General features: G+C 41.2%; 1 protein-coding gene across 3 annotated transcripts in view; it reads left to right on the plus strand.

Moving 5' to 3' along the window:
• The first annotated feature begins 3,464 nt into the window (after nucleotides 1-3,464).
• The window catches only part of med14 (mediator complex subunit 14), a 34,138-nt gene continuing 19,695 nt past the window's right edge, over nucleotides 3,465-17,907 (plus strand). For 2 of the 3 annotated variants that reach the window (XM_066706870.1, XM_066706871.1), the window contains exons 1-12: nucleotides 3,467-3,990; nucleotides 7,910-7,936; nucleotides 8,320-8,425; nucleotides 8,548-8,721; nucleotides 11,313-11,442; nucleotides 12,128-12,256; nucleotides 13,277-13,384; nucleotides 15,890-16,022; nucleotides 16,256-16,406; nucleotides 16,745-16,856; nucleotides 17,392-17,517; nucleotides 17,802-17,880. In XM_066706870.1, coding sequence (XP_066562967.1) covers nucleotides 3,806-3,990; nucleotides 7,910-7,936; nucleotides 8,320-8,425; nucleotides 8,548-8,721; nucleotides 11,313-11,442; nucleotides 12,128-12,256; nucleotides 13,277-13,384; nucleotides 15,890-16,022; nucleotides 16,256-16,406; nucleotides 16,745-16,856; nucleotides 17,392-17,517; nucleotides 17,802-17,880 — 1,460 coding nt within the window. In that variant the 5' untranslated portion in view covers nucleotides 3,467-3,805. Of the gene's footprint in view, nucleotides 3,991-7,909; nucleotides 7,937-8,319; nucleotides 8,426-8,547; nucleotides 8,722-11,312; nucleotides 11,443-12,127; nucleotides 12,257-13,276; nucleotides 13,385-15,889; nucleotides 16,023-16,255; nucleotides 16,407-16,744; nucleotides 16,857-17,391; nucleotides 17,518-17,801; nucleotides 17,881-17,907 lie in introns of all 3 variants that reach the window. The other variant, XM_066706872.1, reaches the window with a different exon arrangement.

Raw genomic sequence — 17,907 nt, forward strand, 5'->3', positions numbered from 1 at the left:
TGTATAGACATCCTAAAGGCTGTTCTAACATTTATAATCCAGATAAAGCAGTGGATCAGAGAAATAATAAAAAAACACAGTACTGTGCAAAAGTTTTAGGCAGTTGTGAAAAAATGCTATAAAGTAAGAATGCTTTCAAAAATGGACATGTTAATAGATTATATTTATCAATTAACTAAATGCAAAGTGAGTGAACAGAAGAAAAATCTAAATCAAATCCATATTTGGTGTGACCACCCTCCGCCTTCAAAACAGCATCAATTCTTCTAGGTTCACTTGCACAAAGTCAGGGATTTTGTAGGCACATAGTCAGGTGTTAGATTAAACAATTATACCAAACAGGTGCTAATGATCATCAATTCAATATGTAGGTTGAAACACAATCATTAACTTAAACAGCTGTGTAGGAGGAATTAAACTGGGTGAGGAACAGCCAAACTCAGCTAACAAGGTGAGGTTGCGGAAGACAGTTTACTGTCAAAAGTCAGACACCATGGCAAGACTGAGCACAGCAACAAGACATAAGGTAGTTACTGCATCAGCAAGGTCTGTCCCAGGCAGAAATTTCAAGGCAGACAGGGGTTTCCAGATGTGCTGTCCAAGCTCTTTTGAAGAAGCACAAAGAAACAGGCAACGTTGAGGACCGTAGATGCAGTGGTCGGCCAAGCAGACTACTGCAGCAGAAGAAAGACACATCATGCTTACTTCCCTTCTCAATCAGAAGATGTCCAACAGTGCCATCAGCTCAGAATTGGCAGAAAACAGTGGCACCCTGGTACACCCATCTACTGTCTGGAGAAGTCTGGTCAGAAGTGGCCTTCATGGAAGACTTGTGCCCAAATAGCCATACCTCCAACGTGGCAACAAGGCCAAGCGACTCAGCTATGCACGAAAATGCAGGAACTGGGGTGCAGAAAAATGGCAGCAGGTGCTCTGGACTGATGAGTCAGAAGGCAGTTTGTTCGCCAAAGGGCTGGAGAGCGGTATACGAATGAGTGTCTGCAGGCAACAGTGAAGCATGGTGGAGGTTCCTTGCAAGTTTGGGGCTGCATTTCTGCAAATGGAGTTGGGGATTTGGTCAGAATTAATGGTCTCCTCAATGCTGAGAAGTACAGGCAGATACTTATGCATCATGCAATAACATCAGGGAGGCATCTGATTGGCCCCAAATTTATTCTGCAGCATGACAATGACCCCAAACATACAGCAACAGTCATTAAGAACTATCTTCAGCGTAAAGAAGAACAAGGAGTCCTGGAAGTGATGGTATGGCCCCCACAGAGCCCTGATCTCAACATCATCGAGTCTGTCTGGGATTACATGGAGAGAGAGAGAAGCAACTGAGGCTGCCTAAATCCACAGAAGTACTGTGGTTAGTTGTCCAAGATGTTTGGGCCAACCTACCTGCCAAGTTCCTTCAAAAACTGTGCAAGTGTTCCTAGAAGAATTGATGCTACTTTGAAGGCAGAGGGTGGTCACACCAAATATTGATTTGATGAACGCAAGAAAACATAACATGATTTGATTACCAATGGAGATATAGACATGTTAGTGTCTATCTTGATTCATTTCATGACATACTGGTTAGTGAACAGTAGGAAAGAGCCTTCACACTTTAAAATAATCACCCCCAAACATTGCGTTCACAACTATAATATAAAACATCAGTTTTCTATGAGGACCTGTATTGTGCTCAAGGCCAAGCTTATTTTTTTGTTTCTCATGGCTGCTTCATTTTGTGCTTGGTATTGTTTCATATTCGTGTTCATGTTATGCTGGTGTCTTTTAATTGGGGGGCACTCTGTTTACATATAAGAAGCCTCTATTTTGTGGGATTTGCTCCTTATTTGCCCCTGATGTCATTCAGAATTATTTTCACTGAGGTTTTGGAATTCCACAACAATGTTTTTATTTATGATATCAAAGGATGCTTTCTTTGTTACAAAAATATGATTAAAGACTGGAAAAGATGAAATCACATTTCATTCACTGGCCTGGGGGAATTCAGCAGGCCAGCCTGTTTTATGTTTTTTTCTTTCTTTCTTTCTTCATAGAAATCCCCATATTAATTGTACATACAATGTTGTCAAAATAATCTAATGGTATGCAATATTTCCCCTTATTACAAAACCATGTGAGAGTCAGAGGAGAATGTTGGCACAGCTATAATATGACAATTGTTTGTCTATGGGATGTTTATTGGTCGTTTTGGGCTTAAGGAGAGGCATGTGTTTTAAAGGAGAACTGCACTTACACTGGCCCCAGATGACTATATCAAAACTTTAATTGCTTTTTATGCATTGTCTTAGTTTAAGTGATTTGGTTTATGGAGTACTCCTGTAACTTTGTATCAAGTCATGTTATTGGCCAGATGTCACAGACTTATGAGCGATGAACAATGATCTCTAATTAATAACTATATGTTTGAAAAAAATAGGGATGTTTAAAGCGATGTTGAAATCTTATAACCCAAATGACTATTCTCGTTCTCTTCCAACAGAGTGTGTAGTTAGGAATGAAACACTATCTTCTTTCCAAGGAAATATTCAACCATAGAGTGTTGTTGGTGAGTAGAAGTGATCTATTATTATTATTATTATTATTATTATTATTATTATTATTATTATTATTATTATCCATTTTTATGACTGTGACTTTATTGGAAGCCATAAAACAGTTAAACTTCGTACTTTTTGGTAAAAAGCTTAATTTCTGCAATTAATGAAGTACTGTTTATTATTGGAAACATCCTGTACAACTGTGGTAATATACTGAGCTTAAAAAGTATCATGTCTAGGAATGCTCCCTGCAAAGTGTTCATGGGTAAGAGATGTTTTTTTTTTTAACTTCTAAACAAACAAACAAATAAGTACTACTACTACTACTACTACTACTACTACTACTACTACTACTACTACTACTACTACTAATAATAATAATAATAATAATAATGTGGTGTCACATTAAAATAATTACTGATGGTTTTACAGCCAAATTAGAATAAACATGTTTTTGATCCGTTGCTCTTCTGTCAACTAGGTTTAATTATTTAAAATAAAACAATCAATCTAGTCTACTAATATGCAGCACATTCTCGAGCCATAAAAATATAGTTGTGGTGGTAACTATTGTTATTTAGTCAAATTAAACGCAAACTATTTTTTATACACATCAAAAAACTTTTCGTACAATGTAAACCATACTGTACAGCACATTATTGTTTATGACGGCATTCAAATAGCATCAGACCTACAGTTTCACATTCCACATCTGTGCTCAAACCACGGCTTCGTGTAGCGCAGATCCCCGCAGTTCTGCGCAGATCTGCAGAATCCCACCGATCCCATTGGTGGAGCAGCGCAGAACTGCGGACATCTGCGCCACACACACACACACACACACACACACACGACCAGTCTCCCTTCACCACCACACTCGTATGCACCTTGTGATTGGTTGCTGTTGTTGTAACGCCGCTGTTTCAGTTCCGTATCCGGGTCTGCAGTTCCAGCGAATCTGTAATCACTTCCTGTCGGAGAGCAATGATGGCGGGGCTGAGATTGTGAGCTTTCGTTTTCTTTACTACAGTAATCATCAGGTATTCGCCGGGCAGATGCATGGGGCGAAGACACCTCGACCCCGCCAAGACGCACTTAAACACCAAAGGGACTGAGTGAAGCTTCCGAGGGTCTGTTCGTCTCCCCAGCCACCCGGGAAAAGTGAGAGTCGAGAGGTTTCTTCTCCTGTCTTCGCTTTCTAGCGCTAAGTGCCCGGGGTTTTCTAGTTTTTTTTTTTCTTCAATAAAATGGCTCCGGTGCAGATCGGCCCAGATGGCCAACTGGTGCCGACCGGGGGTCCCACCTCGGCACCGCAGCCCCCTCCTCCAGGGGCCCCCGCAGGGACTCCGGCGACACACGGGGTCCGGCTGAGCTTGCTGATTGAGTTTCTCCTGCAGAGGACCTACCATGAAATCACTCTACTGGCGGAGCTGTGAGTATGACCGCTGGATACACCAATCAGCACCGCCTCTGCGGGCTGTAGTACAGTACAAACACTGTTATCTTTGGGTTTCAGTTTTGAATATATGGCTACATATGTTCATTAGAAATATCCCCACCCTGCCTTTTCAATAATCATAATGTTATTATTATTTTTAAAATGCATAGATTAAGTGATCCATGTGCTTATGTGTAAAATGGTTCTACAAAATGTAACTGACCCTTTAGTAATATTTGAATGCAACATGCAATAGCCTACATTTAACTAGCACCTTTTTATCATGGCAACATGTAGCTTTAGACTGTCACTTACTGATGTGCAATTTTCTTTATTGGCATAAACAGCTTGTTTTGAAAAACAATCGGATGGCAAGCAGTTTCATTCACTACAATCCCCAATTATTGACACTTATTACAAATTGCAAGATAAAACTACTACTAACAAAGGCAAGGAATCTGTAGGGTGTTTGTTGAAATATACATTTGTCTTGAAAGGAAATGAGTATGGTAGAAAATGTGCTGCTGCTTTGGAATATAGCAGCACCACAAGGAATATGGACAGCAATCAGAAGAGACTTGACTGTTTCTGTATAAATCCCTGAGTCATTAAGCCACAACAGTTTGCTTGCAATTTGGTTCTGATCCCACAGTGGGCAGAGTGTATTGATTGTGTGAGTCATTGGGTTTTAGCTTTTGTGGAAACGGATTAAGTTTTGATCTGTGCTCATTAGATTGTTTACTGTAAATGAATGTCCCTAACCAGCCTTTTCTCATAGTTCTAAGATTCCCATCAAGACATGTTTTGTTTAGAAGAAGTTGATCTTTGAGTCCATGTGAAAATCTGAAAATAATGTATTTGCATGTGTGCAGCAGTGTGGAATAGCGGTCAGCGGTTAGTCTGGAGTGGAGGGTTGTGGGTTCAGTCCCAGGTGGGGGACACTGCTGTTGTACCCTTGAGCAAGGTGTATAAATAGGTAATAGTATGTAAAAAATAATCTGATATATTGTAACAGTTTTTGCTGAACTGTTTAGCAGCAGTAATGAAAAGGTTGGAAGAACTGTTCTGTTGTGTGTTGTCTGCAATACCCAATCTTGGTCTTTAATTGAAAATGGCACACCAGAGTTGTGTCCAGGTCGCTTGCCGAGTTACTGGTAGGGGAGAATAATGCACTCCTACAGCAAACTGAAGTGTTGACACAACCCTTCTCTGACATCTCTAGTGCAGCTCACATACATACGCTACAGCTCCCAGCCTGATTAAGGTTTTTTTTTTTTTTTTTTTGCTTCACAAACGCTAAATGTGGGGATGGAAATAAGACTCTGGCTGCATTGCAGATGGATTTGTGTTCATGTTTTATGAGCAACAGGCTGATTTGCTGTAAATGCATCTTATCTAGATTTTGATATTCTTGTTTTCAGCAGGACAGAGTTGAAATAATACGAAATACACACATTTATATATATGTGTATAAAATGTTTTGTATGCATGCTTGCATGTATTTATGAAAGTATATACAAGGTGAGTGATTTACATCAAATAAGTAGACTTTAGTTTATAGTGAAGTAGATCTCATATTGTGTGTCAATTTCCTATGTTTATACTTCACTTTAAAATAATAAATAATGCTTTTGTTTGTTCAGTTTTGTTTATTTCCAAAAACAATTGTTGAATATAAATCTCCTTCATTTATAATTTTATGTATGCAACTTGCACTGGATGACTTATGATTTGAGATCTTAATTACTGAATTGTTCTTTATTTATGCAGCATGCATCTCTGCATACCTTTTCTCAACTACTTCACGTTAAACTATTAAAATGCTTTGTTTGAAATTTGAACTACGTTTGAACAGCATTACACATTGTGCTGTGCCCAGGAAAGTACGTTGCACATTAAATAAAACTGCACAAGAAAAGTGCTACAAATAAGACCAGTCCTTGGCTCTATTTGCTTAGTTGCAAATAGTCTGTACCAGTACAAAGAAAACTATAAAGTTAAACCATGTTCAACAGGTTAAAATGGCACGATATGTATTGTCTGTAACATCCAAAATATGGTGGTATATTTTTCAAGGGTTAGCGATCACCCACCCCTCACACAAGCCTGTCTTTTGCAGTGTGTGTTTCCAGTGTAACCATGGCCTTGTTGGGCTCTGTGTAGGCCTGGCCTGGCCTACTGCTCACTCATAGGCCACTTTGCTGCCTCTGCCAGGCTTCGGCACAGCTTGCTTTTCTGGGGGCATGCTTTTAGACCCACAGTTCCTCGCAATGCTTTAATTGTATTGCTTGTCACCTTGCATTTAGACGTGTACCCTGTGGTCTTTAGTGCCCCCTTGAGGGGGTGTTGAAGGGGGAGTGGGGAGTGGGAGGATGATCTGTTCAGCAGGGATGTTGGATGGTGACCTTTTCATGGCCAGAGGAGGGTAGCTGTGAGAGACAGCGACTTGATGGGTGCTCAGCATCCCCACTCAGAGCCTTTGTCTTTTGGCAGTTTCTTGCTTAATGTGGGCTTGAATTAGAAAGTTGTGCTGTTTCCAGTCAGGTGCCTGGGTTCAGGAGAGCTCTCTCTCACCAGGGGTCCGCAGACCACCTTGTGTGTCTTGAAAATTCAACACGGCTTCTAGTGGATTTGCACAACCTCGAGTACATACCTGAAGAGTGTTGATTTTCAGCTCGATTAGTACAAAATTTTCAAGAATGTAGTGTCATTGCTGGCAGTGTATGGCTTTGTGTTGGTGGTCCTTGTCTTCACGCAGTGTGACATTTTTTTTTAGTTGAATGTTTCTTAGTCAAAGGCAGTGATAAGCACATTGGGTAAGTTGTGAGAATGATAGTTTTATTTTGACATCTTAGTTGGCGATGACCATTTAGTGTGAAAAGAAGTGAATCACAGCTGTGACTAAGCTTGGCAAATTATCTCTTTATTTTACTGCCATTGTCACTTGTCATCCATTAAATGGGGGGCATAGCATTTCCCCTGTAAGAGTCGAATTGATTTTTTGAAGTATGGAGATGCCTCTGTCTGTCATCAACCAGCATCATGATTGGGAGACTAGCGTTGCACTCTCACTGCCATGTTCTCAGGATATACAGGCCTGTTGCTACAGCAATGCAGACATTTTGAAGGTGGAGTTAGTGTGCACACCATATTAACAAACTGTACTCTCTGAAAGTGACTTTTGTAACTCTCCAAATGCAAGGGAGTTGGGTTACTGTTTAAGCTGACAGCTGAAAACTAGATACTGGCACCTGCGATTTTATACAGGCTTGTGAAGCTGTAATGTTAACCCTAGCTTATTTTAATTTTGTGTTCTCCTTTTTGTGTTATGTATATAGAGTGCATTGTATGTTAGCTTTTGAAAGAACATCTAAGTCTTGTCTAAAGGTAGTTACTAAATTACTTATTATTCTTCTGCCTCTGCTGTTTTCTAAAAGGACACCATATCTGCAGTTTTGTCCATACTTCTCTGCAGTTGAGACTATACAAGTTGTGTATGTACTTGAAGTAATACTGGCACCTCTGTTTCATACTGAATTTGTAAGAATAATTAAAAAGTTGTCCTATATGACATTGTGACACAGGCAATTAAAATGAATTTATTGCAGAAAATGAGACACAAGCAATTACACACACAGACATATGTTTTTTGTTTTTGTTAGTTTTTTGGGAAAGGGCTAACCACTTCGAAGACCTTTAATCTGGTAAGGCATGAGTGAGGTCAGCCTGGCCCCAATTTATTGTTCCACCTTGTTTAAGAGTAATTGAGGTAAATAATCTATTACAGGCCTACAGGCCTTCAGCTCACCAGCCCAGAGGGTCAAAGACACTGTCAGTCGCTCTGAGTGACTGCAATTGTCCACTAGACTACTCTGTCCTACATGCTAAACTGATTTTTAATTTTGTATTTCAGCCTTCCCAGGAAGACCGACATGGAGCGGTAAGTGTCTTAAGTTCTGCTGCAGTGTGTATCGCTTAATCTGAAAAAGTGCCCTTAGGTTATGAAGTTACAAATGGTGCCATGACGACAAAATATTTTGTTAAAAAAAAAAAAAATGCGAACAGGGGTATCTCCATAAAATATAGTTACATTTTTCTTAGTGGCTCTATTTCACAATTCAACCATTTAACGTTTCAAGAATGTCTCTCTAATTAACCATGCAAGAAAGGAGCCTGTGGTTCCCCCCCTTTGAATTTGGCCCTGTGTGGAATGTGTGTTTCTCTCATGAATGCCATTTGGGGTACTGTACTTATTTAAAGAAAGCAATGGATCCAAAGTGTTGTTCCCCCTGACGCCATTCGCTTTTCCTTTGTATCTGCCAGGAAAATCGAGATTGTGCAGTTTGCCAGCCGGACACGGCAGCTCTTCGTCCGCTTGCTGGCTCTGGTGAAGTGGGCCAGCAATGCAGGGAAGGTGGAGAAGTGTGCGGTATGTCCTTTTTATAAACCTTAAGCTGTGCTTTACCATTCACCCTGAAAATTCAAGTAAGAAAGTACATAATGCCAGCATTCTAGTGACGCCCGTCCCCTGTCTTGTCTCTCCTGGCTCAGATGATCTCTAGTTTCCTGGACCAGCAGGCCTTCCTGTTTGTGGACACTGCAGACCGGCTGGCGTCATTGGCAAGAGATGCCCTGGTCCACGCTCGCCTGCCCAGCTTTGCCATCCCCTTTGCCATCGATGTGCTGACCACTGGCTCCTACCCTCGTCTGCCTACCTGCATCAGGGTGAGCCACCCCTGCCAGCCACCCACCCCGGGGGCTGCTGGCATGCTGGCCTGCTTTTACAACAGTATAGAAATATCATTGGTTGTTGATCACCAGTCTTGATTTCACATGCCCTTGATGGGCCCTTTACATTTGATAGTGACTGTTTTCAGGTGGTTTCAATTTTTTCATTCAGCTTGGATGATTGGATGGTGGTTGTTAAGAGCTGTGATTTGGTCTCCCTAACGGATAGGGTTGAATACAGTGTTATAATTATATTTATTATTATCTATTTCTTATCCATGTTGAGAGTAATTGAGGAGTGTGTGCAAATAAAATAAAACCCACCTCCCAGTGGTTCTGCTTGTCAAGCTTTTGTTCCACTGACACCAACATACAGTAGTGCCCATATCTATAAAACATTTCCCAGCATGCCGAGGTTCCATCTGTTTTTCCTCCTAAGTTGTGAAGAATTAACATATCACATAAATCTTTTGGGAGAGTCTGTATGCTGTTTAAACATTTCTGTTTGATTGTGTAACTTGAGGAATTTTGTTTTTCTCTTTAAAGTTTAGTGTGGCAGGAAATAGTTGATGAATAAATCCAGAGCAAGAACAATCCATTTGGCTAGTATTGGCATCAGGCAGTCCTGGAACAGAATTGATTCTGTTAAGAGAAGGCCCATACTGTACATAAGCCAGCAGCCAGTTTATGCAGCTTGTAACATCTGAATTAGGTCTGACTGTGCAATCAGAATCTGAGTCGTATTCCTGCATCCTAATCTACCTAACAACAAAACGCTTTTGGAGACTGAATTTGTCTGGAAAAGTCAATCGACATACTTTGAAGCATTTGCCAGGATTGCTAAATGCACCCGGAAAACTTTTGAAGAGTTAAAAAAAAAAAAAAAAAAAAAAAAAATGCTTGAGGCCAGAGCTTTTGGTTTTGGAGAGTCAGTCTTTAGTGCAATTTCTGCAAGTCGCGATGCTTCAGCTGCGTGAGCCGCGGGTGCTGGAAGGAGACACTAGATGTGATTTACCTTCATTACACAGACCACACATCTCGGAGGGCTGACAGAGATGTCTCTTTCTTTCATCCATTCCTCCCTGAAGCAGCTCTGAAGCCTTGCCTCCATCTCACAGCCCTGCTGAGAGCTTATGAATTTGGAATAAGCCAGCATTGCTAATTCGTTTTAATTTATTTTAAATATCTTTTAAATGTACAACATGGAGGTGAAGATTCATTTCAGATTTGTTTGTTTGTTTTGCTGTTGATTCACCAAAATAAAAAGCAATAAATATGCATTTTCTGACAGGAAGGGGGGTCTACCTGCTGTTGTGCTAATTAGGATGTGCTACAGCAGCTGGCACTCTGAGGAGTTGGAATAGGCTGTGCTCTGAGCCATGACTCTCCTTCCTAATTCTAGGTCACAATTCATAATTTGGCCGTTAGAAAAAAGAATGAAAGCAATAGTTAAAAAACAACAAGCCGAATCCAGGCTGATATGAAATCAAATCGTTAAACAATCTGCTAATTTTGAATTCCAAACCCAAATTTGCTGGTTCTATTTTATAGATGCATCTAATTATAAGGTTCTTTCTTCCGCCACACAATCAAATACTGGACTTTAATTTGCAAATGAACTTATAGGTCATGGTTTTGATTTGAATGTATAATTTGCAGTTTAAGGCTGTTGTACACTGGACACGATTTGACATTTGTAGTCTGTCATGCTAATAGTTGTTCGTTAGGCCGTGTATGTGGTGCATTGTTTTTCTTGTTTCTTGCACGGATGTGTGTCTTGCAAGCTACGCTACTGTTTCTTCACCGCCTCAACTACAAAGTTGTGAAAAAACAAAACCTTATCGCACACAAGCTCTACACCTCACCATACAGAAAGTGTGCATGGTTCAGCATTAAACTCTTTATTTGAAAGCACAAATCTTTGTAAATAATGTCAGTCACTTTTGTTTTGTTTCTGTTCATGTGCTTAACCAGACTCTGTAGCTACGTCAATAGTGGTACCGTTCATGCCCATCTTCTCTGTGATAGCTTGCCATATATTACCTTTCTTAAGTTGTTGTCTTTATTTGCTTTGTTGTATAGTTTGTCGTGGTTAGATATGCAGATGATAAGCTTTTCCATCATTCCACGTCTTCCTGTTGTTTTTCATTGGTCAATGTCATTTTTAATGCATGTAAAATCGGATGGAACTCGTTTTGATTCCAGAATTGATGCATCAGTGTCGTATGACAATTACAGACTCAATGAGATAGGGATGCACACACTAGTTTTTAAAAATCATAATCAATCATCGGATCCTGTGTGCAAAGGCCTTTGGTCTAGTATTCAGTCTACCAGGAGACCTCCAATGCTGGAATCCAGTCTGTGTTGATGTTCGCCAATCATTGTCCTCCCAGTATCTAATTTCGTAGGGATGATGTGGAGAAGCAACAATCACTGCGGAAATGAAGCTACAATGGTAATTTAAATCAAGCAGGAGTTTAGACCTGGATTTGATTTGAACCAGGGCAGCAGGTTTAGCTAGTCCTCATGATTGTTGGTGGGTTTTGGCTGTGAAAAGAAGTGTCTCTGTGTCTCTGTGCCTGTAGGACAAGATCATTCCTCCTGATCCCATCACCAAGGTGGAGAAGCAGTCCACCCTCAGCCAGCTCAACCAGATTCTCAGACACCGCCTGGTCACCACTGATCTGCCACCCCAGCTTGCCAACCTCACCGTAGGTAAGAAAGCTGCCCGTCTCTTAAAGCCTCTGGAAACATTGTACTCCAGATTGGCTTACATATATTTTATATTTTCCTGAAATCTTAGCAAGTGACTTGATAATAGACTAGGTATAATATTTGTTTTATTTTCTGTAATATTGCTTTTGGATTAATGCATTGAAGGATGAAGGTTTAATGGCTTTAGTTGCTGTTCAAAGTTATTAATGATGTAGTCAGTATTAACCCTGTTCTGTGTCTTAAGAAGGCAGGAAAGTTCTTATTAGTGTCTTCTCTATTTATCTCTGTCTCTTTATCTCTCGGTCTCTCCTACATACATGCTTACATTTATGCACCTTCTCACAGACGCAGCATGAAAATCCATATTTTTTTCACATCATACTGAATTATCACCCAGCCAATACTTGCCCGTGCAGGGTAATGTGAACAGTTTGTTTAAATTTGCTTCTCTATAAATGGCACGCACTGCCTGTCATAAGGTTGGTACATTCAGGAAGACTCGGCAGATGCCACCTAATGAATCTGGACTTTGCACAGTGTTATTGGCTGAACAAATATATAGTTAAAATAAATCGGAACAAATCTTCAATTATCTTCAAATGTTACACAACCCCCTGGTCTCCTTTGCTGTCCATACCCTGTGCTTTGTGGAGGGAGAGGAGTGACCCGGATCTGTGTTGTGTAGCTAATGGGCGTGTGAAGTTCCGGGTGGAGGGCGAGTTCGAGGCCACCCTGACTGTGATGGGCGACGATCCAGACATTCCCTGGCGGCTTCTCAAACTGGAGGTCTTGGTGGAGGATAAGGAGACGGGAGGTGAGACTGACTGACCGATTGTCCGAACCCCCGTCATAAACACAGCCCTGACAGGAGCGTATGATGCAGTAAAATGAAGGTGTGGCAAGACCCATTCTGTCACGGTGGACTGTGCAGTAGGCAGCATTACATTACACAGGAAACAAACCTAAAAATAAATTAACTTTTTCCATTGATACTCATCATACAACAAAATATGGAGATAGACTACTGTCATGCCTTTGACATTACTGCACACATTTACTGGGCTAAATTCACATTGGGGAATTATGCATTTCCTGGCAATTTTAACATCTTAAGCCTGCTGCTTCTCAGCTGTTACGATCATTATCGTCTCTTAAGAAAAGTATGCTTTTATGGTACGGTACTCCTGTGTACTCCTGATGATGCATATGATGATGGGAGAAGGATCGTTTGCATATCACAGGTGTGGAAATGCTTTGATAAAATTCTCCAGATCCCTACGGAAATTCCTTTTATATCACTAATTTGTTGAATATTACCTTCCTGGCATGAAATGAATACGTATCTGTGTGTCATTATCCCTGAGTTACCAGACCTTGCCCTCACCAGCTATTATCTAGGTCTATATTTGTCTCGATTTGGGCACAGTCCATTCAGCACACAAGCAGCTGTGGAATGAGAATCGGCAATGAAGTGAGGGAAGGGAAGTGTGGGGAAGTGAACTTTCGCCAAAACCCCTCTCTGATCATTCCCCCTTTTCTAACAATATGATGTTAACAGCCTGTTTGATAGCTAATTGCTAGGATTTTCCTATTTCTCAAAAAGGCCATTTATGAAGCACCCTGTGAGTCATCAAAAGGCTCCCTTTTCTCATTTACATAAAACACACTGGAGCACCACAGAGAAAGAGCTGGGCTCCTGATAAAAGAGGGCCTTGCTATACTCTAGTTGTGACTTCAGATTGAAATTGCTGGATTTCTTCCACATTCCTTCATTACTTTGATTATTATTTTTTTGGTCTTCTGACTTCCTTCTCTCCTCCGTCTCCCCTCACAGATGGCCGGGCCCTGGTCCACAGCATGCAGATCAATTTCATCCACGAGCTGGTGCAGTCCAGGCTTTTTGCCGACGAGAAACCACTACAGGACATGTACAGCTGTTTGCGTATCCTTTTTAGCCCTGCATTGACTGGGTTCAGGGTAAAATAAGTAAATCACAAAATAAACCCCAAAAAATTAAATGTGTTCTCCATTCAGCCCCTCAACACCTGGTCACATCACTCAGATATAAATTTGCCAATTTTTATTTTGGCACCTGAGTGTTTTATTTTAACCCAATGTCCTGTTGAAGGCATAAGTCTACTCATATGTGGAATATGTGGTGTTTTACTGATCATGGCCATGCTTTTCACTGTGGCTCAGGAGCAGTGTGTGATATCTTGTCTACAGTTTTGGTTTACCAAGATTTTTCTGGTGCCTGAGCCATCCTGAAGTTTGTTCACCATCGACAGGCGGCTTCAGACCTGAAGTCGGACTATCTTAAGTGCATATCCTCAGCTCTTTTTCTTTCCCCAGAATATTTAAGCAACACTGAAGCAGCCACCACCACTGAGAAAGATTAGTCAGTAGCTGCTTCCAGCCTGACTTGCACTGTGCCAGCGAGTGCCAGAGTGCCTGTCGCAGCAGGAGCTCTCCTGATGTCTCAGTCGTAACACTGCTTCCTAAGTAGTTTCTGGAGACAGACATTGTGGCATATTTATAAATCATTCATCTTCGCTGTGCTCCCCAGAACACCGAACACAATATTCTGCAGCAGTGATGCAGGATGGGAGGGGGTTGGAATTCAAGTGAACTCAAGTCCTGCAAGAATGGCAGATTAGCATTCCTGTAACAATGCTTAGTGATGCCACACAGAAATGGATCAGATGCATCAGGAATCATCTATGTGGTACATTGTTTTCTTAAGTGTAGGATTGGGTATCGTTTGGGTTTTTTACGATACCGGTGCAAAATCGATACTTTTAAAATGGTACCGGTGCCTGAACCGATACTTAAAAAAAAGAGCCACAAAACGATGGTGGATGACATTAAAGAACTGGTTTTTTTATTGAAAAAAAATCTTTAAATTGAACAATATATTAAAAGTTTAAAGTATACTTAAATATATATAAATATAAGTAAATACAAAACGCAACAAATTTACGTAACAAATTCACAATAAAACCTGAGCCACCTAACCCAACTACAATAATTTAACACTAAATAAGAGTTACAGTACTAATAACAGCAAAGTAGTTGGTATTCTTGGTATGCTACAAACCAGCTTCAAATTTCAGCAATTCTTTTACAGAAATATGACCATATTTGCCTTCTCTGGCAAAATACGACACCTCTCCTGACTTATTGCATGTCCTGCACAGGAGAAAACCCTCTCATCGTCATAATCAATGGTCTCCACATTGCTAGGGTTGGTCTGACTGGGGCCGGGGACGCCCACACTGCCAGCTGAAGTTTGCTTTGAAGTTTATCCCGTGTGTCCTCAAATGTTTCATTAGGTTTGACGTGTTTCCGGAATGTCGGAATCCTTTCTTGCGAAATACAGCCACACTTTAGAACGTTTAGCTTTATGCATTTTAATTTAAGCACTTTTAATGTAGCTAGCTAAAATTAGTAATGGTAGGCTACCTGCTGCTATCAGAGCAAGTGTAATTGCTGCATTCACGTGCTCCTCGGATGGTCTCATTTCCCGAGTTGTGCTTTTCAGTCAGAATGTGAAAACAACATGGACACTAACATTACTACAAAGATGTGTTGGATTTATATTATCAGAGCTTTATATTATGAAGTGATTTTGTCCCAGAGTTGTTACTGCACCAGTACATTACCTGAAACCACTAAATATTGTTTTACCTGACTTATCAGGTAATATATAACTTTTCTAATTAATCTACGTCAATCTACATGGACAGCAACTAACCGTTATAACCTAATACCATATTACATGTTAGCAAAAAAATTGATATGCAGTACGTGATTTTGCCCCATTAATCAAAAATTTCTTACCATCAACCAATCACTGTTGTCTGCCATGTTCTTCGACTTTCCGTGTTGTTGTTATATTTCAATCGACAGCTCAGACATTTAAGTGGCATCGAAATCTGCATTCTGATTCTGTCCGGTACATACTGGTCATATAGGTACTTGTATTATAGCAATGTTGTCAGTGAGCCGAGTGCATGAGAAATAAGATCAACACATTCAATGAGCTGATTAGCATGTAGATGATTCTTGATGTGCCCGATCCATTTCCATGAGGCACCACTAAGCACTGTTACATGAATGCTAATGTGCCATTGTTGCATTACTTGGGTTTGGCCGCCTCCCATCCCACCACCTTTTTTTTTTTTTTTTGTCGTCTTGATAGAAATGAAGGTGTATTATATATTCAACTTTATGGGTGCTGGACCAAGAACTATTTGTGGGTATTTTCGATATGCCAATTTATCAGGGAGAAGGAAAAAAATTAAAAATAATCCTGCATATACCTTCATTATTGTGGCAATATGCCATCTTCAAGCACTGGAGGTGGTGGGGAGAGGGGTGTAAAGAGGAACTGTGAGGGAATTGTCTGAACCACTTTGTCTGACTGTCCTTGACCGCTTTGCCCCAGATTCCTTCTGCCTGTCACTGCAGCTGGAGGTGCTGTACTCCCAGACCCTGATGCTGGTCCGCGAGCGCTGGGGTGACCTTGTTCAGGTGGAACGCTACACCCCTGCCAAGTGCCTCACTCTCTCCGTGTGGAAGTAAGACCTTTTGTTTGTGTCACTATCGGTCCCACTCTTGTCATTGAGCTCCAGTCTGAACCCAGAGTTTTCTCGCTGAACTTGTTCCAGATGAGCTTGCTCCAATGCATGTAATCCTTGGCTGTTTTAGCCGTTAGACCCAGGCTGAGATTTGGGAATTTTCCAAAGCCACACATTATTGTCTTGCTGTGAGTGTGGCTCTTTACCCCCTGTCCCATCTCTCGCTCTCGCAGTCAACAAATCTTGGGCAGGAGGACGGGCACTGCGTCGGTGCACAAGGTCCACATCAAGATTGACGAGGCTGATGGTTCCAAGCCCCTACAGATCTCCCACGAGCCCCCACTGCCAGCCTGCGACTCCAAGCTCATAGAGAGAGCCATGAAGGTGAGCCGTAAAATGGTGGAAAGTACATCCCTTTGAAATGCCCAACAAAGAGAGAATTTGCAGTCTATAGTCTGAGCAGCATTTCCAGTCTTTTATTAAAGGCCTTTGTCATTCCCGACCACTCCTTACTTGAGGTTGGATGACAACACGGACTGGAAATGGAATCTGAATCTAATATGATGTAGAAGTATTATATAACATATTAAACAAATTTGGATGGTTGAATCTGCGCTTCCTGGAATACTGGCTGCCAGATTCCCAGTTTTTAAATTCACAAGCTGTGGGCTCCCCGTCTGCACTTACTAACGCTGACTGAACGTGACTTCTATTTCCTGCAGATTGATCATCTGTCCGTGGAGAAGCTGTTGATAGACAGTGTTCACGCCCGCTCCCATCAGAAGCTGCAGGAGCTCAAAGCCATTCTGAAGAGTTACAACCCCGGTGATAACTGTGAGTGTCGCCTTGTCTCTGCCCCCGCAGTGCCATGTGAAAGGACATACGCCTGTCCCTAAGCTCAACAAGCTGTCACTGGGAGGTGCAGCCGGAAACATTAGGCTCCAGGCTTGTGTCAACACACAACACTTACTGTGTAAATACTGTGGTTTTATTGATTCTGTGTTTGAGAGTGCAATTAATAAAGTTGACATTTATCCCAGGGTTGCCCTCTTTGGCAGAGTTTTCTAGTACCACCAGTATAGCATGATGTTAGCTGACTGATTCTGAAAGTAAAAGTGCTGCTGAGTTGTATGCAGATTTAACATCACCTGCCAAAATCCTGCACTTATTGTTTTCCACACCTTTTTATGCTAGGTAACGATTTGGTCAATATTGACACTAATTCTAATCAGTTACAGTCAACAAATTGCAAATTGCTAAACTGAAACCTCAAGTATGACCAGATTGTGGGTTTAATGGGGGAAGTGGGATTGGACAGGGAAGTGTGCTATAGTAATTATTAATCTGTAATTCTTTTTCTGTTCTTCAGCCTTCATTGAAACCGCTCTTCCCACTCTGGTCATTCCAATTCTGGAGCCCTGTGGGCGTTCTGAGTGTCTTCACATATTTGTTGACTTGCATTCAGGAATGTTCCAGCCAATGCTCTATGGAATCGGTAAGCATTGACATCCCCTAGTAAAACCTGTCTATTGTTGGCAGTGTGGCACAGATCAGTTCACCTTTTTCATCGGTGTAGGTGTGTAGCTGAAAAGCAGATCCTTAAACATGAACCGTTAAGGCTCTTATGTACAGCAACATTCTGTTAAACTTAGCAGGCTTTAAGTTCAGGCCAGCCATAACAAAGAACCCAAAATAGGTGTTGCGTGTTCTTTGTGTGATTCTGTTTTGGCTGGTTGTCCGTGCAAATGACCTTTCCCACCGCTCTCTGCTCCTCTCCAGAGCAGTCAACCTTGGACGACATTGAGAAATCCATCAACGACGACATGAAACGCATCATCTCCTGGCTGCAGCAGCTCAAGTAAGACGTCTTCTTTTTCTTATGTTT

This window comes from Amia ocellicauda, chromosome 6 (genome assembly GCF_036373705.1).
Source record: "Amia ocellicauda isolate fAmiCal2 chromosome 6, fAmiCal2.hap1, whole genome shotgun sequence".
NCBI classification, from domain to species: domain Eukaryota; kingdom Metazoa; phylum Chordata; class Actinopteri; order Amiiformes; family Amiidae; genus Amia; species Amia ocellicauda.